Here is a 22,400-nt window from a genome sequence, read left to right as displayed (position 1 = left end):
CTATCCCACCCGCTTTAATGATTCCATCTGAGAGGGCCAATTGTGTCTGTACTCCAGACCCTGCTGGTGAGTGAGGTGGACAAGTAGAAGGGACAGTGGGGGCACTCACATGTGCAGAACAACCCCATAGCGGGCCAGTACTTCTCAAAGGCCAGATTACAATCAATTAGAGCCTAATGAGCGGGAAGCTGGACTTGTAACCTGTTGCAGCAGGGTAGTTGTTTAGAAAGCTCCCAGTTGGCGGACACATCAATAACCTCTGAAATAGCTCCAGACTGAAAGCAAGACGCAGCAGGAAGCGGCCAAGTGCGTGGCCGTCTATATCTGAGTCCTCACTCTGTCCCTTCGCCCAACCTGACTGTGTCGTGCTGTGGCTGAGGGCAGGGGGAGAGAAAACAAGAACACACAGCAACATAACATATTACTGTAAACCACACTTTGAATTGTGAATGTTTTTACTTCTTAGGATTCTTCTTGTAGTAATTTCTCTTTCACATGTGCCTACAACTGCAAAAAAACATCTTTACACACCTATTCTGTAGCGTTGAGCATGCTTTTAGTCATTTATTTGTAAGAGATACACTCCCAATTGTGGATGATATCTGGCTCTTGCTCCTCCTGTGTGGCTTGGATAAACTCATTGCAAGTCCCTTAAGGCAAGTTTAAAACAAATGTAAATGTAAATGTAAAATCACTGCTTTCACCAGAAAAAGAGCAGTGTGTGAGCATGTGTCGCGGCCCAGCAGGAGAGCTCGTCCTCAGGCCGCTTTTACCTGTGGAGTCCATCTTACCATGGAGACGGTTCTTTACAAGGCAGGTTGGCCCACAGCAGGGGAACATCGGATAGTCATATAAGAGAAGGTGAAACAGCTGGAGTAAAAGCAACATTCTCGCCTCAGGTGAAATCGGGAAGGAGTTCACCAGTGGGGGTTAAGTGAAAGCAGAGGCTGTTGTCCAACAGGCTTGAGCCTCCACGTCCCTGTTAACAATAATAGATTGTTTCTACATGAATTTGACTCTAACAAGAGCAATCTAGTAGGTTTGAATCAAAGGATCATAACAGCTACCATTTAAAACTGCTTCTCTGAGTACAAGCTCAGATTGCTCGCCTGATGCATTCTGAAAATCATGGGCACTTAGACCAAGCACAGCTCTGTGTATAAAACAAGAAATACACAGGGAGTTGTGTTGATAGCGGTGTGTTGCTCAGATACTGACAACAACCTTAAGAATCACCTGTATAGTATGAGCAGTGTCTTACAAGACAGAGCCTGAAGATAGACTCCGATGCAGCTCATGTTCCTGTCGTTTTAATAAATGCCAACAAAATATGCTTGCATTTAAGTGACACAGCCTCTCTATATGGACTTAACCCAAACCATCATTTTTCACAAGTTGTTTTTGTACTTAAACCATACCATAGAGGTGTCGTGTTGATGAAGGTTTTCAGTGTGAGAAGTCACTGAGGTGTCAGATCAGAAAAAAGATATTGCAGTGACAAAATATGCCGTATGACTCATCGGGGCCTTCAGATCAGAAAATACTTATATGTGTCATAAGGGCAAAGTTTGTATATGTCATTTTTTAGGACTGGTTGGTTCTTTATTGTGCAAGTTCCATCATCTGTGTCATCAGGCAAGATATACTGTAGAGTTTATGATTTGGAAATGAATTGTTACATAAATTCTTTTCTCCCTGGGTGTGTTGGTATTGTTAGTGTACGCTGCTGATGATCCAAGGGTTTGTGCAAGAGCTGTGTTCAGATGTGTTTGCATGCTGTATGTACAGTATATTGCCTGCAGTATTTTGTATTTGTTTCATGTTGTGTTGTATGTCATTGATTTGCATGTACTGTATTTATTATAATTCAGAAATGCAGTACAAAGTCCTTCTATTCTATTCTATTCTAACATGTAAACGTCTTAACTGAACTTTAAACTGAGTATTTTCAGTAACCAAGCGTTGAGCTCATAAACCAACTGAAAGCTGACAGACACTGACTCAATCCTTTCAGTGAGACGATATTAAAAAGACCTCACCCCTTTCAATCTCCGTCTCCACATGCTCTCCTTCTCATGTTCTGATTGTTGTGGGAACACTATCGAGCCACAGCTGATTATTGTAATATATGATGCTGTTAGTTTCCTCATGGCAAGCAGTTGGGTACCACCGGTCACCACTGTGCTGAAACACTTTTAATCAACCAGAACCTACTGTGAGAGCCCGAGCCCCACCCGGCTCCCCACCTGCCAGAACCGAGTGGTTCACCTCAGCAACCTCAAAGCGACAGCTAGTATTTAGTAATATCGTGTGGCAGCCCAGCAGCTTGGACTATAATGTACCCACTGACAGCACTAACCCCTCACAGTTCTGGTGCCCCCTTCTAAGGTTATATTACAACACAGTGGGAGCTCTGAGAGAGGAGAGGAGGGGAAGCAGTGATTGTTTGGAAGTTCTCAAGACAAGCTGGCATTTTCCCAGGCTACAGTGGGGGTGGGCTGTCTCCCAGCATGCCACTTTCTGTGTAGTTTGATTAAAATTGTGCAGTACACAGAGTTGCTCAAGTATATGGTCTACCCATCACCCACAGCTTCTTGAGTCAGAAGTGGCCACAAATTAAAACTGGCATCGTGACCCCTGAACCCTGTGTGGGTTTTCCCAGTACTCATTCTCAGAACCATAGAGTGGGTGACATTATTCAAAGCAAAACTGTGTTTGTGGTGAAACATTACACCATATGGTAGAAACGACAGTATGTTGAAGGTAATTGGTTCCATGATGAAATCACGCAGAGTGAAAACAGCCATGATTTTGCAACCTGAAGTATTTTTGCGACAACACATACATGTAAGGTCACAGATTGCTGAAGAACTGCAGACCAGAAGGTTTTGCCCAGGTGAATAGTTGTCGACCAGTATTACAACACTGTCACAGTCCACTGTGGTTTAACAATCATACAAGATTAGGTGAGGACTTGCAGTGAACCCTGGGCGAGTAATGACATCAGCACCAGCACAGCCAAGAAGCTGGCAGGTGTTTCTGTCTCCTGGCTCTTTTTCAGCCTCGCAGAAAATCACTGATGTCAGGTGAAGCCTAAGGACTTGAAAATAGGGATACATGATATTTATCGGAACGATAAATTGACAGTGAAATTCTAGCTGATAAATAGAGCCAAATTGCTTTAATTGACTTAACAAGCATAGCATTTACAAACTCCAATAACAGCAGGTGACTGTTTGCACCTTGAAGAAGAAGAAGTGCAGCCCATTGTGCTCATGACGTCCAAACTGCTGCACCTGGGTAGATCCACGCAATGGAGACAAAAGAGCCAAATATGTCAAAGCATTCACCTGTGCATACTCACAGTGGTGACAGATTCACTGCCGGTACTGTAGCTTTTTGTCAAACACGCCATGATTATACTCACCCACACAGTCTCTGTGCTGGAAAGGGAGGGTCTGTCCAGCGTGATGAATAACATGAGTGGACCGAACCGCGGGTCACTGAAGAAGAAAAAGAACATACCGATGTGTTACGTCTTCAGTGAAAACAAAAACTGAGAATCCAGTCAGCAGCTAATTCATTACACCTTATTGTGTTTCAATGTAATGGATGGCAAAATTATAGCTTGCATGATGTAATCTTTGTAGGATTTGTAGGATTTTTCCTGCTGTATAGAAAAGTGGCAGCCTTCAAGGTTAAACTCAGTTTAATGTATTCATGAACTTCACGTTAAACTCAACTATTTTCCAGATTCATGCTCGACCAGAAAGGAAGCAAAGCAGTTTCAGTTTCCACAAACATTATCTTGACTTCTGGGTGACGGTGTATTTTTTGCTGCCACTGCTACTCATAACTGGCAGCACTTATTGAACACACAGTGTGGGGGTCACACAATTAAACAATAGAAAAAGTGTCGCAAAGTAGCGTTGGATCATGGGAGTTGTTGGTCATTGTTAAACAACCACCATTGCAGATGTAACTGTTCATGGACAGGTCATTTTTTATTCACATTTTGTTTAGTTACGTTCGCCGACTTCCTTCAATCATGTATCATTTCCCTTAATCTCCTCCAGACGTATTTCAACCGTTTTACAGGCTGATTAGCAGTCTCCATTATGAGTAAACTGACCGCTGTGTGTAAATTTGGGGGACTTCCACTTTAAGCCTCCGCAGTGGAAACCAAAATCACTGCTTCGCTTACAACCCACTTCCAACTCTCGTCTATATTACACATCATTTCATGGAAAATATTACAGACCGGATATATACCAAATATATATGCAAAATGTATTTAAACTGAAAATCCCAGCTTTCCCCCTGGTGATCAATACAGTATTTCTGATTCTGATCTGCTCAAATATGTTAGTTGCAACGCAGCTCTCCCATCACATATTTTAAATCATATTTGCGTGGGAAAAAAAAAAAACGTCAGCAGGGGATTGGGATATTTTTGATGGCTATAATATCTCCCATTATGTGAAAAGAGCTGAAGAAGTGTCAACAGACCTCTGTCACCATGGCTGCACTTGCATTTAAATAACTTCATATATTGACTCTAATTTATGTAATCAAAAGATTAGCTCGACAGTGTTTGCACCTGGATTCATTTGTTAACAAACCGCTACAAATACGCAACAGCGAAAGTAGTTAATTTAGGCTGTTTGTCTGGAGGGACTGATGCTCAAAATTATGAATAAATGCATGTTTTTCAGTTCTTCCCATTCTGCAGACATTATGTAAATGCAGCACTACACACATTCTGACCACTGGAGCATACAGTCCCAACAGTCAGCGTTGATTATTCTGCAGTGTGAAAGGGTTGCGGCTCTAAGAGGTCTCAGGAGCTAACAGCATTGGTAACGCTGACCTCTGACCGTTTGCTTTTGTTGCACCTCATTAAGCAGGAGGAACACATCAGCCAATACTACTTATTACCCTTTCTGTTATGGCAACTAGCAAGCAAATAAGCTTCAACTTGCCTCTTGTTACCTAAGCTCTCCATTTGGCCTCTGGCATCATACAAGTGAAGAGTCTCTTTCCTTGGAGAGCCGCACTCCCCTGGATCCAGACGAGCTCTGGAGCACTTGTCAGGGACCTGCCGTATTGTAGCGTGAATGGCGTGGCCTCAATGCAAATTCTTCCACACTCTCAGGCGGCGAAGGCCAGCATTGATGGACTGGTTGTGTTAATTTAGCTGCCTTTCAGTCCTACTTGATCCACAATCTTCTGGACCTCAATGGCAAAAGAGTTAAAAACATCTGAAGTGTCAGCGCAAGAATGTGCCATTCAGCCTCGAAGCGACGCATCATTAACAAATGTCAGGCCACAAACAACCAGCTGTGGTTAAACAAACCAGGGAGGTAGGGAGGCTTTACAGTTTACCTCACTGTCGAGGCTCTGTTGTCAGCCATTGATAACCTGCACTGAGTGGTTTCAGGGGAGAGTCATTTTAACACGGTGGGTGATCCAAATCAACAGGAAGCAAACAAGCTGAAGATTTGGAGAAGGAGGAAATATGTGGCTCTTAAACCACAAATAGGTCACAGAGTGGATGTATTTTGTGCCCTCAGTCATTCTGATGAAGCTGTGTGGAGGTTCAGACTTAGGTTACTTAGGGGACAGCCCATGCCCTCAGTCGCAAAACGCCCACTCTCACCAGCCGGCTGACTCAGAGCCAGAGGGCAACCAGGGCACAGCACACGCAGACAGGCATTTGACTCAGACTTGTTGCGCATAGACTCCAGTCCTGAGGGCGTGCCCTGCAGGGCTGTGCACTCCAGCTGTGATTTACAGGCTGATTCTGACAAGGTTGCAACCTGTGCAGTATGCCTTTTCCTTACTGGGGAGGAGACAGCCTGAAAACTGGCTTCATGATCATGTTACAGCCCTAAAGATAACACTTTTACAAGGGGTGAGGCGTTAGACTGGCTCCTGAGTAATGACATTAAAATTGTTTTAAACCCAGAGAAGATAAACATAGCTAGACAAGATACCTTCATCACTGTGTACATCTCCAGCTGCAAATTTTCATTTCACGGCTATCGCAATTTATCTTTTCAGATTAAACACCAGCTAAATTTAGAAATAACAGCATGTAGAAGTCATGCATATCAAATCTGTCCTCAGTAACTAGTATTAAAGGTGAGCTAAGTCAGCTGCACATTTTGGTGTGTGTATTTAGATATTGCTTTACTTCCTTTAAAATTTAACGTCCAAAGACAAACAACAATGTCAAGTGGCTTCAAAATCTTACTTAGATCTGCATTAAAGGAGCAATATGTAAGAATGTTAGTTTAAAACGTCCAAGAATTAATGCTGCTGTAAGTGTTATTTTCTTATTAAAATAAGTGTTAAATAGCTCTGTTGTAGAGTGTTTGGTCAGTAACCCATGTCTCTCCTCCCCCTGCTCATGCAGTAAAAGAGAAAATACATTTTCTGGTATCCCTGCCCACTTAAACCAATCAGGACATATAATTCCGCAAAGAGGTGGTCCTGACTGCTCGGAGAATACGAAGAGAGCATCTCTTCCTCCTGTTGTTGTACCTACAGTCCCAGTGAAGGCTTACACTACCAAACAGGTTCTAGCGACGAATAACGCTTGAAGAAAAGAAAGAGGCACAGAGAGCTGCCTCGAAAAAAGAAAGGACTTGCTAACAGCAGCTTTAACCAAAATTATCAACAAAATGTGAAAAAATAACCGTTTTGATGTTATATCATCGACGTCTGTATTGTGTTGAAAAGTCAGCTAATAGGACCACTAGCTGCATGGCTGACTGAGCTAACTAGCGGCTACAGTTAGCAGCAGTTAGTGGTTACTCGTGCTAGTGACTATTCTTGCAATTGCACGTTAAATGGATTTTCTTGGCTACTTGGAAGCAGCGAAAACAAGCCATAAACACAACAGTGGCCTTTAAGGCTAATATGACAAATGTGTTAGCAAGCGTTTGCTTATTTACACATCCAGCAAATACAGCATTCATTTAGAGTTGTGTTTCTGGTTCAGTATTACTCTCTTTAGCTCTGTTTTTGGTCTCAACCTGCTCCTGAGGGAAATATCTGAATGATCCATTATGTTAACCAGCTAACCACTAACTTTGTCTGTCTGCTGTTTAGCGCAGTGAGTACAGTGGGTTTTTAGATTTTATTTTAGATTAGATTTTAGATTTTTAGATTAGATTTTAGCTAAAAACTTCTGACTGCTGCGGCTGGAAATTATGTTATGAGAGCTGTAAAGTTTCTAGCGGTAAAACCAAAACAATAAGCTGAAAGAAACTAAAATGCTCACATAGTCATTTAATAAGTTTTTGATATGAAAATACTGATTACAAAGCTTTCAGTAAAAATACATACATTTACACGTGGTGCAGAAAAATACAGAAAAAAAATACAGTAAGATTTAATATTACTTTCGTTCAGTGCCTTCTCGACTTGTGTAGTAGCTTTGGAAATATTTGCAATTCATAAATCTGCTGTCACTTTCAGTCGTTTGTGTGTCATGTGTTCTGCACAGATGCTCTGAAGAGACATCCACACCAGGCCATGACTGTTGTCAGCCTGTGACAGTGAGCAGTACTAATAAATGGCAGGTCAAAGGGCTGTTTCATGCTATGTGTCACGCTGGCTAACGTGGTGACAGCACAGGAGCATGGCCGCGATGAGAGCGGTGGACGGACGGCTCTGTTCCCATGCAGCGGCACTCTTCAGAGTTGTGTGGAGGCATGCGGGAGGTGAGTGACAGTGCTACGATGTGATTGGTCTTACCACTTCCCAATTGTTCCCCTGTCACTGATAACCCCGGTGACCCGGGCCGAAGGAAGGAAGGCCATCGCTCTGTTTGTGGTGGTGGGCTTGTCAGCTCTTTGTCCTCAGATAACTTATTAACCCACCGAGTCCGCTGAGAGAAGAATGATTTCTCACATGGCTCGCCGTATGGTTAACCCAGAGTAAACAGCTTGTCAGGAGTCCGTCTGTGGAGAAGCAGAGATAGAGACGAGGAAGGAAGGGTATTATTTGGTCTCCATGGAAAGTGAACACAAACCTGCCAGGATGAAAGAAACCACAACTTTTCATTCAATTCAAGCTTAACTTATATAAACTGGAAATAAGCCCATTAGTAGCCATGAATACATACAGAGACAAATTGTTTGAAAAGTGGACTGATATTAGAAATTATACCTTACATTTTAGACAAAAGGTTCACAATGTCAGAGCTTTGGGGAAAAGTCACGTTTAGGACAGTTTTTACAAAATAATTCAAGCAATACTTCTTAATAATGAGAAGGTCAGGGGAAGAGGAAGGTGAATTCACAGCTGATAATGACTTCACTTTGATTCAATGTGTATGCAGCCAAATAGATATTATTGTCACGATAGCATCAAAAGTGGCCGTTCAAAGCATATGAAGCGAACAGTGTTGGCTGTCTTTCACTAATTAACCCAACCGATGAGGCCTGCAGGGCTGCGTGTGTTCAGGACAGACAGAGACCAGAGACACACCAGAGTCAGCCAGGGTCACCCCACACCTCAGGCACATAGCGGATGTCACGCGTCTGCCGCCTTAATTGTGTACTGTTCAGCCTCGCCGGTGTCATTCGGCTTGCTTTACAATCACTTCAGCTGTTTCACTTCAAGGAAAGAAGTGGTGAAAATGGGCTGAATTGTTTTATGTGCAGGGAGTCTGACTGCCTGAAGGCTGGAAACTGAAAGAAGAATTTGACCCGCTGTCTGGAGGTCTAAAAATGCCTTGACACCAGCTAATATGTAAAGATGTGGTTGTATGTGTAATGGAGAGGGGGGATGGAAGCTACGGCTAAAGATTACTCTGCACACTGTGAAAGAATCTTTTGTGCATCTGTAGGTTGAACCATATGGCCCAGCAAGTCGCCTCATTTCTCTTATCAAAAACAACATGTAGAGTGAAAAAGATTATAAACCTAGACACAGCATTATGATATATATATATTAATATTTAAGTTTTTAAATTTGTTATTTAATGCACAGACATCGCCTTCATTCCATTTTTCGAGAACTTTCCACTATGAAAACATACAGGTTAATGTCTTGTCAATAAGATATTGGCTGCTCTGCAGACAATGAACTGGAACAGACACAAAAGCTGTAAAATGACAGTGAAATGATCCAGAAAGATTATTGTGGGTCGTCTGGTCATTTGTTACTGCATTTGAATACTGTGGAGACAACAGAAGCCTGTAACATTACATGGGATTAGAGGGAAAACACAGATTAGTTTGTCATTTGTCAAATTGGGTATTCTTCTGCTTAAAATGGTTGCTTTTGTAATTTAGCTGCAATGCACAACAAACGTACTTATGATTTTATTGGATCTTCAGTTGAAGAATACATGCATTTAAATGGGTTATTGGGTGCATTTGTTGCACACTGCAGGAAACGCAGCCTTAGGTTTCCCTGTTAACAGTGGCAAACTGCAAGGGCGTCACTTTGTGTTAGCGGTAGGGACATGACAGTTCAGATAATGTCATCACAACTTACAGTAGGTACAGAAAACATGTCACAAGTTATGTTTTGATAGAAGGAGGGTTAGTAGCTAGTAGTTAGCTGGGTGCAACTAGAATAAAGCAAGCTAGTCAAAGTATACGCACTATTATTGATAAAAGAAAGGTAGATCATGACTCTCAGGAGAATGAGGGACATGTCAGTCAAGCATCTGCACTTGGAGGTCTGATCAGGCAGATAAGTCAAGGGTGTGAAGTGAAGATTTTAACTAAAAAACCTTTGATAAGCTCATGAACTATGTTGAATTTTAAGTAAACAACCTATCAATAGGCTATATGAAGTCATTCAAATTAGCCCCACATTGAGTATTTCTGTACGTTTATTGAATAACGTGTTAATTTCGGGAATTTTACTCGACATTACAGTGTTTTGCATCGTTGTTTCGCTTCTCACTGAAGTGAAACCCCTGAATAATGTCAGTACATGTCAAACGTCCTCGTTAGACACCAGATGAGCCCGACCTGGTCCTGACTGACAGTTTGCTGTCAGACGGTGGTGGGCGCCATCTTGTGGTTGACAACAAACGCTTCAGTCTTGCGTTGGAGTCATCGAGGTCGCTTCACAGCTGGACAGAAAACTCAGTAAGTAACATTATTCTGATATTTCCAGGCAAAAACGGCCTTAAGAATACCTTTGTTTAATTTGTCTACTGTTCCCAGTCGACATAGTGTTATAAACGTCGTCACAAGAGTCAGTTTCTTCTCCTTGAACCTTTCAACCAGCTCTGCATTAAGACCGGGCTGTAGCTAGTAACGAGGCCTGTGGCAGCCATATGAACCAACCCGGGCTCTTTTCATGAGAAAGCAGGTCTCAGTGTGGGTCAGGGACAGTAGCCTGGAGGTACAGTCGAAAATGTGCACAGTCGACTCGCTGGATTATGACATGACCCCCAAACGGCTCGAGCAGTGATACTGCTGTGTGTGTTGTCGGTGACATTTGAGGTGAGGACAATGATGTTTTGTTAGTTCGCCTGATCAAATCTCACCATTGTCAGGAAGCATAATCCCCCTGAGTGCCTGCAGGCGCTCCCTGCTTTACTCAGGATGAACCAGAAGGCGACAGGTACAATCATTTTAGATTTCATTTTTGGACTAGACTAGTTCCTGGTATTTTGAAACCGTGTGCTGCCTCTTTTAAGAGCAGATTTACTCGAGCAGAAGTAATCAGGCCTGTGAATGCAAAGTGTACCCTGGAGAAAAAGAGGAAAATGGATGAAAAAGGTCAATTAAATCTAACTTAAATTCGTATACATGTGCATTAACTCTCATGCTAAACATGACATTTGATTAATCCTTCCTCTAAAAATAGTTGATTTATAAAAGTGGTTTTGTGAGTGTTTCCCTTATGATCACCAAGTTGAGGTCATAGCTTATCCACCTTATAATTTTTTGGACCATCAGTTTATTGCAAATCACAAGATAACGTGTACAAAAGTATAGGCTTATAATTATAATGTTACCCACATTATAAACCCATGCCAATGTCGGAGTGTCATGTGCTGAGATAAGGAAGCTAACTGATTATTTTCATTATTTTCTTCATCTATAACTGTCAATTATTTTCTCGATCCATTGATTAGCTGTCAATAAAATGTCAGAAAATGGTGATAATGATTAGTTGATCAGTCCCTCAAATGATCAAATGAATGAGAGAAGTAATTTATTTAATAGCTGACAATAAATCGATAAATCGTTGCAGTTCTACTGAACATATCGTAGGCTAATGTGCAGCAACTAATTTATTATATTCAAAGGTTATTTATGAGCATCATTTTCTTTTTTCAAAATGTTGAAATATAAGTAAAAGCCAGATCATTTGTGTAGATAATAATTCATTTGATAAACACACGTTTTTATCAAATGAATCTCCACGTCACTTTACTTGGCCCTGACGCTGCAGCCATTTCCTCTGAAAAAGAGAAAAACACTTACAGAAGCTGTGTCACATCCTGTTGAGTCTGCTCCTTAGACAATGAGTAAGCTGAGAGTGATTACTAATATATTTCAACCCAGTCTAGTTTTTAATCATTAGTTCATTCTTTTGCACGTTTGTGCAGCAAAATTGAAGTACTTTTTTCCCTCATTGTCTCAAATTGTTTTGAGCCCTCTTCTAACTCTCAGCAGTTAAGCCTCCTGTAAAGAGTCTGCGTCAACCTGTGGGGTATTTGTCAATTGCCTAACAGCCACTATGCTTTTCTAAACAGTCCCTAAGATCCAAAATAGGGATCTTTGTCTACTGTTTTCTCATTTTCTACCCATTACTTTGCCATAATTACGACTTTGCACCCCTATTTGACACATAAGATGCCACCAACCGAGAATGCTTGGTAACGGGACCAAACACAAACTCCTCTCTGTTTAAACATCATGTCACTGAGCTGCTGCTGAATGTGTCTGTTTACTGGGCTTTGTTTAATTGACGCTGAATTGCCAGGGCTGACATGGAAAACAATTAGGGTGAAATTCAGTCGCATTAGCCAGTGTGAAACAGCCCAAACAGATTCCAATCTTAACTCCAAGAAGTGACTCATAAGAGCCTAATCCTGTTGATGGAAACAGAATCCCACCCGTGTCAAAACGGCCCGCTGCCCCAGGTGCAGTAGTCACACAGGCCCTGGCTTGTCTTCCTTTATCACAGCTGATGAATTGAGAGGGCCCTCTTGGGCACACAGCCCAGGCTGTGGTTTGGCTAATTAGAGGGTCTGTTTTCTCATAAATATATATAGTGATGAAAATTAGGCAAATAAAGGCTGTAGTTAAAGCCTGTGAAAGTGTGAGATGCAAATTCTGAATGTAGAATGACACTGTGGAAGAAAACCTGGTAAATGTCTGTCTTTAAATGCAAGAGTTTCCTCAATTTCATCTTTTAAGTTCTGTGATAGCCTTAGCTTACCTGCTTCTGAAAAACTTTTCTTTGTAGAATCCACAAAATCCCCCACTTTTAATACAGTTAATTCACCAAACAGCACTGTCAACGAGCAGTAAAACATATCATGTAAGGTTTTTTTTTGTCCTAAATTAACAATGGGAGACCTTCGTCGTTAATCAATACACTTATCGACAATTAAGGCACATTAGGCATCTGTTAAGTACAGTTTAACAGTTGATAATGAGATCAGGACTGATAGGTTATCTTGGTATCTCTTAGTGTCAGTGACATTCTGGCAGCAAGGATGGTCCCGTAATCACATTGTCTTCACTAAGTCTTACTGATAGCTGTAAACAAAGGCTCAAGCTCTCCTCAGATAAGCTGTACTCCCTAATGGTAGATTTCACATTTAAGCAGAAAATAAGACCTGGTTTAAACCTGACATCTGTGCCATAATTTCAGCTACCCAGGAGCTAAAGGTTGTCCCAATGCTCACCAGAATTTTAATTGTTAAATATGAAACTTATTGTCATAAAAAGTAAATGTACATGTCGGGAAGACAGATCAATTTATATTTCAGCCATAACAAGCAAAGCAGACACAGAAGAGCAGGAAGAGGTTGTTAGTATAGCAAGGCAAGAAGTCAAAACCTGCAGGAACTAGTTAAAAAATATAAATCTGTTAAACCAGTGCATACTTAACCTTTTGGAAAATTACATGTATGTAAAACAAAAAATCTAAGCTCAAACAACCTTTTTCTCATTAGGTGCTTTTAACTACGTCTTACTGCATCCAAAAAGCAACTAAGAGGAGTTTTGAGCTTGAAATATGTGTTATACAGTGGTCTTTTGGTTGCTGCTTTCTCATAAGGCACATTTATACATGTATTAACACTTTATAGATCAGTAATTAATACAGATGTTCAGGTTGCCAGGTTGTGTAATTAGTATCTAATATATAGTCTCTGGCATAGCTTACAATGTCCCGTCTTGTCACTCTTTAATTCATCAGGAAGACTTCTCAAATAACCCACTTACCTTCTCAAAAAGAGCTGCAGGGCATATGGGCCAAAGTCCATTAATTAACAATTTCTTAACCTTTACAAAAGCTGGTCTTACTGATCTATATAACCTTAATAAACTAATTATTGAACCCAGCCAGCCATGTTTTAAGAAACATAATACTGCTTTGAATAATTAATTGTAAAAAGTTTTCATTAAAAAGTCTTAAAATTACTCGTTCCTCCTCCGTCATTGAAAAATAAAAAAAATCTATAAACGTGCAAATATTTTTTATTTAAGAAAATAAACAAAAACTTACTACCAGACAAAACATCTTGTACTTCACTGAAATGTCCATTCTCAGAGTCTGTGAACTGTTGGCTTTAGGTCCACATCACATTCAAGGTCGCACATTGGGCCATGATTGACTTCCAGACTGATGTTAAAAAAAAAAAGTGACGCTCAAATATCCAAGTGAAAGAACAATAAGAGAATGGGAACTTAAACTGGTGATAAAGTCATTTGCAGTACTTTCATGAAAGTATACCTTTTTAGAAAGTAGAATCAATTTAGTTTTTTCTTAAATGAAATTAACATGATTATTTTTGTTTAGGTTTAGGTGAGCCACCGGAGTCTCACATGATGAAGCTCCAATCTCATCCCCTCATCATTCTGTCTCTCCTGCTGCGTCTGGAAAGATTGAAGCATGGGAAAAATTCAGGTCCACTGTCCCTATGACATCACACCAGAGAGGTATCAGCTGACCGACACACACATCGCATGACACACATATCTGCTGAGGGACTGACTGTTGTTAGAATCAGCAGCAGCTGCCTAGGTAGTGCTGTGTTTTGAGCTCTTTATCACTTATTTGGTTAAATATCTTGATATAGAATTAATTTAAATGAAGGCCTTAAACAAACTTAAATATAACCTACATCAGTTTTATGACAGATTTCAACGATATGTGCCAAATCAATAGTAAAATTTAAAGTAATGTGTACCCAGTTAAGCAGTTTGCTAGTGCAGGGTCTATTTAAAGTGCTGGAACATTATGCCGCTGTTGGAGATGACTGAGAACATTGCGTGTAATACGTGATCAGAAGCACCGCTCTATATTTATCAAATCATGGGGCTTGCTGTGGTGAATGCTCGTGCTAAAGAACGCCCACCAAAGGGCATACAACATGGTGCTGCTGAGACTCCAGACTCCCTAACCCTTCACCTCCACCTGTAGACCACAACCACAGCTGCAGCAAAACAGGTAGGAAACCTGCGTGGACGTACAAGTACATATGCAGACCGCTTTAATTGAACCTTTACTTTTTTTAAAACAATGATGAATGAATGAATGAATGTTTTTGCTCACTGCCAAGTTTTATGTTATGTTATGTTATGTTATGTTATGTTATGTTATGTTATATTGCTTTAAATGTTGTTGCATTTGCTTTATATTGCTTACATCTTGTTGATTATGCTGCAAAATTGTGTATAATTACAATCAGCATGCAAGTGTTTTTTTAATCGCATAAATTGTTTTATTAGTCTATTGATTTATTTATCTTGTGGCAGCTTAGGGTTGAGTATTCATGCTTGCAGTTTTAATTCCGAAAATCTTTAACTTTATGATGCTACAATTATCTGAAAGAAATACAACACAATTCTTTTACCAGTGATTACTTTTGAAATATAGCTCTTTTTTTTATTGCTTTTGCAGGTTGTCCTGTGCCCTCTGATTCAAAATGGAAGACTTTGATTACAGTGTGGAGATCTCTGACCGTGACTGGGAATACTTCTTTGCGGAGTGCGAGGAGTGTAACCTGCTTCCTCCATCATTAGCAGGTGTGGATGACTCTGGGATGAGTGACATTGACGATACAGGGTCAATTCTTGCTAAGAGGGCTCAGAAAGTCAACCTGACAGCAGACTTTTCAGAGCGCCCTATCGATGGGCCCCCAGACTGTGAGGGCTCTCCTGTGGAGCATTACCTCAGCAAACACGGCGTTGGTGGAATGGAGAGTGTTCTCTCGGGCAGTGAGGAGGATATACACCTGCAGTCTGTCAATATATTCTTTGAAAGGCTAAAAAATGTTACAGAGGCTGAGAGGCTTACTGAGCCAAGCCAAGTGAGAGCTGGAAAAAACAGAGAGGTAATACAAGAGGAGAAGCGCTGTAGTGATGGGCAGCAAGCCAGCAGCACTGCTTTGCCAAAAAACATCCCCAAGTTAAACTCTCTGCCTGCCAGGGGTGAAACAGCAGTTGGCAAAGAGACCACAGAGCCTGTCTACACTATCAGCAACATAATGAAAACTATAAAAAAAGATGAGCCTGGTTCCAACATTTCCTCTGAACCTGCAGCCAGTAACTCAGTGCTCAAGACTAACAAATCAGCTCACCCTGAAACCAAGTTATTAATCATAGAGGAAACCTGCACAGAAACCAGAGTCAATGACGCAACACAGCGGAGTCAGTCTCATGACTCACCGGACGGGGTTGAAACAACACCTCACACTGACGAAGTAATAAAGGTGAAAATGCGCACACATCAGGATAATGTTAAACAGGAGGATATGTTCAGGTCAAGTCAATTGAAGCTCAGTAAAGAGTGCAGCACTGATTCATGGAGTAGTCTGGAAATGTTGACAGATGTTAAATGGAAGGAAGAGCCGAATGTTTCACGGTCAGACGCTACATGCACAAACAAAACGGCGAGCCAAGAATCGTCTCCATCTGCCTCTGTCAGAAGGAAGAGGAGGAAGAAGAGACGACTCAGCGTTGAGCCAGCTGAGAGTGTGTGTGACTCCGAGGAGGAGCGGAATGCATGGAGAGGAGGATCTGAGGATGTTAATTTATTTCATTTAAATGAACCACGACAAAATGTTATGTCTTCTTTAATTGCATATTCAGCCGCCAGCAATTTTCCATTGAATGTATCTGCTAAGGAGACAACAGGAAATGATCTTTCTCACTACAGCTGTCAATTTGAAAGTCAGTACCAATACTCACCAGAGAGCGTTTTCCGACAGGGAAAACGTGAAGGCTCAGCTGCAAACAATGCGACTAACAATAGATCAGTAACCCCACTTAGTCAAACTGATGACAGTGTAATGTCAGCATTAAACAACAGTGGTAATGTGGCAACAAATTTCAGGCCATGCAGCAAATTACAGGTTGAAAAATCAACTGGATTGAATAAACATCTTTCAATTATTGAGAGTGCAACTGCTAAATCAGGCCGGGACAGAGAAACGGCAGTCTGTGGACAAAAAGACACTAATGATAAAATGAATCACTCTATCATTTGTTGTGAAAACGAACAATCATGTACAGCAGAGGTCAAATCACTAACTCACAGTATTTTAGAAAGCACAAAGTCAAATGAGCCCACTGTGGAAGTTGGCCAAAGTGACAAACTATCCGCTGCTAAGTCAGTCCTGGCTGAAGAGGCTGGAAGTTCTGGCAGAGACAAACATACTACGTGTCAAAGAGACACTGAGCCCCAACAACAGCTGGAACTTCACTGTCACTACAAAGACCAGTATAGCTTCACACTGGAAAAGACTCACTTTCCTCCATCTGCAGATGATATGAGCACTCACAACACAAAAGCCAAGCAATTTGAAACATTAACCACCAGCCATTCACTGCCTGTTAAATGCTGTCTGTCTAACGGCCCCTGCAGTTTAGATACAAATATTACTGGGGAGCAAACAGAACGTCCTCTGGTGCGTAACACAGTAACCACATTGGATGTTTTATCAGAGAAAAACACAACAGCTGAGAGAGCTCAATTAGCAGCTTTTCATAATGGGAATCCACTTCTATCTGGTGAAATTAATCTAACAGGCAAAAGTAGGAGGGAAACCAAATCATCCATGTCTGAAGATTTTCTAACGAGTCCCTCAGATATGACACCAGTATCATCCTGCTGCACTCTGGACACAGAGTCTCTCATGTCACTCTCAAATGACAATATCACAGACATGTCAGGAGGTTCTTATTTATCCGTCAGTCAAAATGACTGTGAACTTCAAAGCGATAAAACATCACTAATACTGGCAAAACTCAAGGAAGGCGATGACACATCTGGACTCACAAGCCAGTCTGAATTGGACAATGCAACAGATTCAAAATGTGATTTAGTACTTGAAGCAGAGGATGCCATCACAGTATCTAAAGCAGAACCTGAAAATGCACCAGATTCAAAACATTCAGTATTCGCGATGTCATCTTTTTGGAGTGAGATGGAGAAGCTGACAATAAACGATATTCTGGGTTCACGAATGATGAACAGAGCTGGTCCACCCAGCTCCCTCCCACCTTTACAGGAAAGTGAGGAGACTGACGTACTGACTATGACGGATTCAGGCTTTTTGGACGAGCCCAAGCCTCAACACACCACAGAGGACATGTCCTGCTATGCTAATTCCACAGAATCATGTTCAGACTGTTCAAGAGGTGTTACGTGGGAAAGTAAAACTGTCCCAATGAATCTAGATGCTGATTCATACACTGAGAACATGATGTTGACATCTGTAGGTAACATTTCTCAACCAGTCTTACCTGGAAGTGCTCAAACATGCCTCAGAAGGATTTGCAAAAATGTAAGCATGCACAATCTACAGACCCTGGAAACTCTCAGCTACACATGTAAAGGCCAAACTTTACAAACCCCAGATGATAGAGAATTAGAAAAAGTAGAGTATTTCACTGATGGACATGTGCCTAAGCAAGACAAAGACGTGGACTGTTCAGCTCCATCTGAGACAGACAGCTACAGAATCTCTCTCACAGATATATTTCAGTACCTCTTTGGTAGAAATAAATCAAATCCCGAAAAATCAGCCACAGATAACAAAACCACCTGCTACACTGAGGGAAATTCTGTTCCAGAAACTTATGATCATTTCTTCTCAGAGTTTGATACAGAAAGCTTCTTCTACCCTCTCATCCCAGCAGATCAGGCCAAAGACGAGCTGGTTCCCGTCTTTTCGTACTCCCGCTCAGCTAATAGAAATCTACAGTACCCTGAAGCTTATGATCACTTCTTTGCATCATCGTCTTCAGACGATTCTTCTGTGGAGTCTGATGAAGAAGATATCTGCGGTCCTGTGAAGGTGGTAAACAGGCTCAGCCGTACGTCAAGCGCATCAAAGATTTGTACAGACGCATATGACAATTTCTTCACAGATGGCGACCTCAATCAGAATTTCTTTTGGAGAAACACATTCTCCTTCAGGAATATTGGTTTAGCTGGATCTACAGGTCAGACGCAGACTCTCTCAAACTCTCTTGTACCTGTGAGGCCAAGTGGCAGATCCCTCCAAAGAACAGGTCATGTTGTAAATGCTCTGGGAAATCAGGATGTGGGATTTCCTGATCCACTTCTCTACCACCTGGAGGACAGGATCTCCAGACAACTAGCGCAGCAGCCTTTCAGATATGAGGACTTGCAGACAGCTGTTTCAAATCCAAGTAAGTGTGGTTCACTCAATGAGGCATCATTGTAGATTAGAATTAGTTCTTAACATATGCTGTTACAGTCATTGTGGATTTTTATACAGTGGTGAAATATGTATGAAAGTCCTTTTAACAGAGTTAAAAAGTTCTGTACGAAGTGTCTGTTTTGAGTAGTTTTATTTAGATCCCAGTCAATTAAGAAAACCTTTATTGTCCATCATGAAGCAGGGCTGTGAGTGTGTTTATACAACACACAGTTCTAGATTCTGAGGTCTACACACATTTACACAAAATTGTGTCAGGATTTTAGAAATTTCATGGAATAAAGGGAAAAGTAAAGGGAAAAGCCCTAAACAAAACATTAGTACCATCACTGAAATTAAAAATACAAGATATGCATCCTCTCTCATATTCAAATCAATTAAAGGGGAAACTGCACACATTAAAGTCTGTTTACAGGTCTTTGAGAGTACTACAGCATCTTTGAAAAAAGTTGTATAGCTTAAAGCATTTTAAAGCTACATTAGCAACTACCATAACACAGCTGAATCTTTGACCGAACTGTCAGAGATTGAGTTGCATTGTGGTCAATGTAGGCGGCAGTATTTACAAGGAAGTAGAATCCATGGAATAAAAAAAGATACACAGACAAAGACACACATTGTGTGTTGTGTATTAATCTATTCTTTATACCAACTTATCCTTATGAAAGATACCACAGTATGCACGGGGTAATATGAGGCAGACCTAAAGATTTTACAGAGAGAGTCAGACATCAGGTTGATGTTTAAATTCCTCATTAGCAAAAAGCTTATTAGTTCTTCTTTCTTAACCAGCAGTACATGGCTTTGCATTCTGGTTAAATTTAGTGTTAGTAATGTTTTATTTCAAATTGAAAGGAATTGTAAAAGTGTAAATGTATTTAAACTGTGTAAACAAATTGCATATTTGTTTATTTCAGTATCCAACAGGCGGTGTTAATTGTTGCCATGGAAACACAGCTTGTAGTTCAGTTCAAGTACTCTAGGCTTAGAAATAATGAATAACTTTGTGCAACTCTCATTAAAGTATAAGAGTATTTATGATACCAGGGAGGCTAGGGTCTATAGCAAAGCTAGCATAGGTAACTGTGACTCTTTAATTGCATATACATATACCTTAAAAAAAAATCCTTTTTAATCAAACCTGTACATTTTTTCACAGCTGGATGTGAAAATTATGTTTTCATAATAACGCTGCACAATTACTCAAAATATTATCAAATTGCAATATAGCCAAGTGCAATATCAAATTTTTGATAAAGGTCAAATGTGTCACAATTAATATGCTATGAATGTAGCATTGTGGTGCAAAAGATAACACAGCCTATTCCATCCTATTCACCAGATGTAAGGGAAGATGCTTTAGTACAGACCCCAGCAAAAATCACAGCATTTAATGTTTTTTCAGTAGAAAGAAATGCAAAAAATTCCCTTCCCTGTAAAATCATGACTCATATCACAATCGCAATATTTATAAAAAACAAAATCTCAAGATGATGTTTTTGCATGTTGTTCAGCCCTTGTTAATAAAAATGTGTGTAACCCCTTTCCCTTAAGCTCAGTGTGCCTCCTCATATGTGTACAGTTGTAATGTAGGATATGTCATCCATTCAGTCAGCTGTTACAGTCTTGACTGGGACGGACTCTCTTACCTCAGCTGTCACTGACAGGACTGCAGGCACGTAGTGGTGAAAGCCGAGAGCATCGGTTGTACGTGATAACTTGACTTCAGTGAATGAGTGTCTTCTCTAAGCTGCCTGTAGAGCGCTCTAATTTATGTTTAGCTGTGAAGAGAAATGAAAATACCTCAACTTGAGGAGTCTTTGTGTGAATGTAAATCCCTCTTCCTAAATTTCCAACGAGCTGTAATTAAGATAATAACTTACAAGCTACTAATATAGAATCCAAAGTGCAGCAGTTGCCTGTGAGGATTATGTTTAATGCTAGTCGAGTCATAATTTCAAATATCAGTAGCATCAATCAGCCTTGTATGTTTGAGTAACTGTAATCTGTGCAGGTGCTGGGATTTGAGCAGGTCACAGTGTAACAGAACAGGAAGTCTCAACATATTATTGGGGGCTTGTGCTCAGCTGTTGGTGTGTGAGTGCCAACTATAATACCCTTGACCTCTCGATGGAGGTGTATAAGACCACTAAATGGTCTGAGGTGTTTTCTATAATACGCTTTCCCTTTCTTTGAAGGGTTGGATGCCTCTTTCCTGCCTCTCAAACAGTCAGATATGTGTCTGGTTTGTATTGCATTCGCTTCGTGGGTGTTGAAGACTGCAAACCCACAAGTTGGAGATGCCTGGAAGGCTGGTATGTGTTTTTTCTATTGAAAAGATAAATTCATTGTTGGGATGGAAAGTCTTGTAAAGTAACATGATGACTCACTTTTCATTTGTAATTTCACACAGTTCTGCTGGCGAATGTGAGTGCTCTGTCAGCCATCCGATACCTGCGTAAATACGTCAAGATCGAGGCAGCAGCCAGTGAGAGGAAATTATATCTCACCGCCCCATCTGATTCTTGACACCTCCGCCTCTCAATACGTCACGCTTAAAATGAGACATTTTCCCCATCAACACCTGATAGGAGTCACTGCAGGACCTACAATATTAATAATAATAATAATTTCTCCGATGCTTGATGTGCTGTTACATGTTTGTTTTACGTATTTACACTGAAACGGAGGGTATGTTTAATAGCAGTGTCACTGCTCCTTGCTAAATTAATTACACTGTCATGTTAATGACTGGAAGCATTCACATGAAATATGAAACAACCAAAGGCAAGACAAGACATGTATGTTCCTCAGAAAGAAGGCTTTAGACATTTGTACGCAAGGTTTAAGTATATACTGAAAGAAGATTAGAAGCAGGTTTACCCAGAGCTGTACAGAGTTAAGATGTTTGATGAAAATGTGATAAAAGGATTAACATGATGCACTGGAAGAGTTTGAGTCTGTTTGTTCACATTGCATTCATTTAGCAGATGCTTTTATCCAAAGTGAAATAATGTGTTTAATATATAACAATAACAATAATTTAGCATATTTAACAAAAGATAATATAAATTATATTGTAAATGGTAATTTCACAAAACACTGTTACAAATGTATAACTCATTTGGGGGACTGTATCAGTGCCAGTATCAGTTTTATAGGTATGAAGGGCATTATATTTTCATGGTGGATAATTAATAGATTTATAGACTGTACAGTATTTTGTCATGTGGGTTGCTCTGTGAACTGTTGATGTCTCAGTAAACAGCATCTCTGAGATGTGTGCTTTGTCTATTTCTTGTTTTTTTCTAAAATCTCTCAGACTTGAAGGTGTTCTTTTCAAACACTAGAGGGCAATGTAAGCTCATGCAAGAACCTGGAGTATCACAGCTGAGTGACCTCTATTTATTTACAATATCGGATTTCCACTATAATGATGATATCAGTATTAGTTCAAGTAGGTGTTAATAAGCATAACAAATACTGATAA

At 40.5% G+C, this 22,400-nt stretch overlaps 2 protein-coding genes across 3 annotated transcripts; both read left to right on the top strand.

Moving 5' to 3' along the window:
* Nucleotides 1-10,054: 10,054 nt before the first annotated feature.
* perm1a (PPARGC1 and ESRR induced regulator, muscle 1a) lies at nt 10,055-21,823 on the top strand. 2 transcript variants are annotated; one of them, XM_073470800.1, is made up of 5 exons: nt 10,055-10,118; nt 14,020-14,159; nt 18,366-18,881; nt 21,109-21,225; nt 21,324-21,823. In XM_073470800.1, the coding sequence occupies exons 2-5, from the start codon at nt 14,141-14,143 to the stop codon at nt 21,437-21,439; spliced, it is 768 nt and encodes a 255-aa protein (XP_073326901.1). In that variant the 5' UTR covers nt 10,055-10,118; nt 14,020-14,140; the 3' UTR covers nt 21,440-21,823. The 2 variants fall into 2 exon arrangements, with proteins under 2 accessions (XP_073326901.1, XP_073326900.1); XM_073470799.1 differs by having other exon boundaries at nt 18,363-18,881.
* Nucleotides 15,149-18,014, top strand: LOC140999256 (uncharacterized). The gene is made up of 2 exons (XM_073469578.1): nt 15,149-17,323; nt 17,946-18,014. The coding sequence occupies exons 1-2, from the start codon at nt 15,149-15,151 to the stop codon at nt 18,012-18,014; spliced, it is 2,244 nt and encodes a 747-aa protein (XP_073325679.1).
* Nucleotides 21,824-22,400: the final 577 nt, after the last annotated feature.

Source organism: Pagrus major, chromosome 7 (assembly GCF_040436345.1).
Source record: "Pagrus major chromosome 7, Pma_NU_1.0".
Lineage (NCBI taxonomy): Eukaryota > Metazoa > Chordata > Actinopteri > Spariformes > Sparidae > Pagrus > Pagrus major.
Note: the sequence above shows the minus strand (reverse complement) of the source record. Positions and strands in the feature narration are given on the sequence as shown.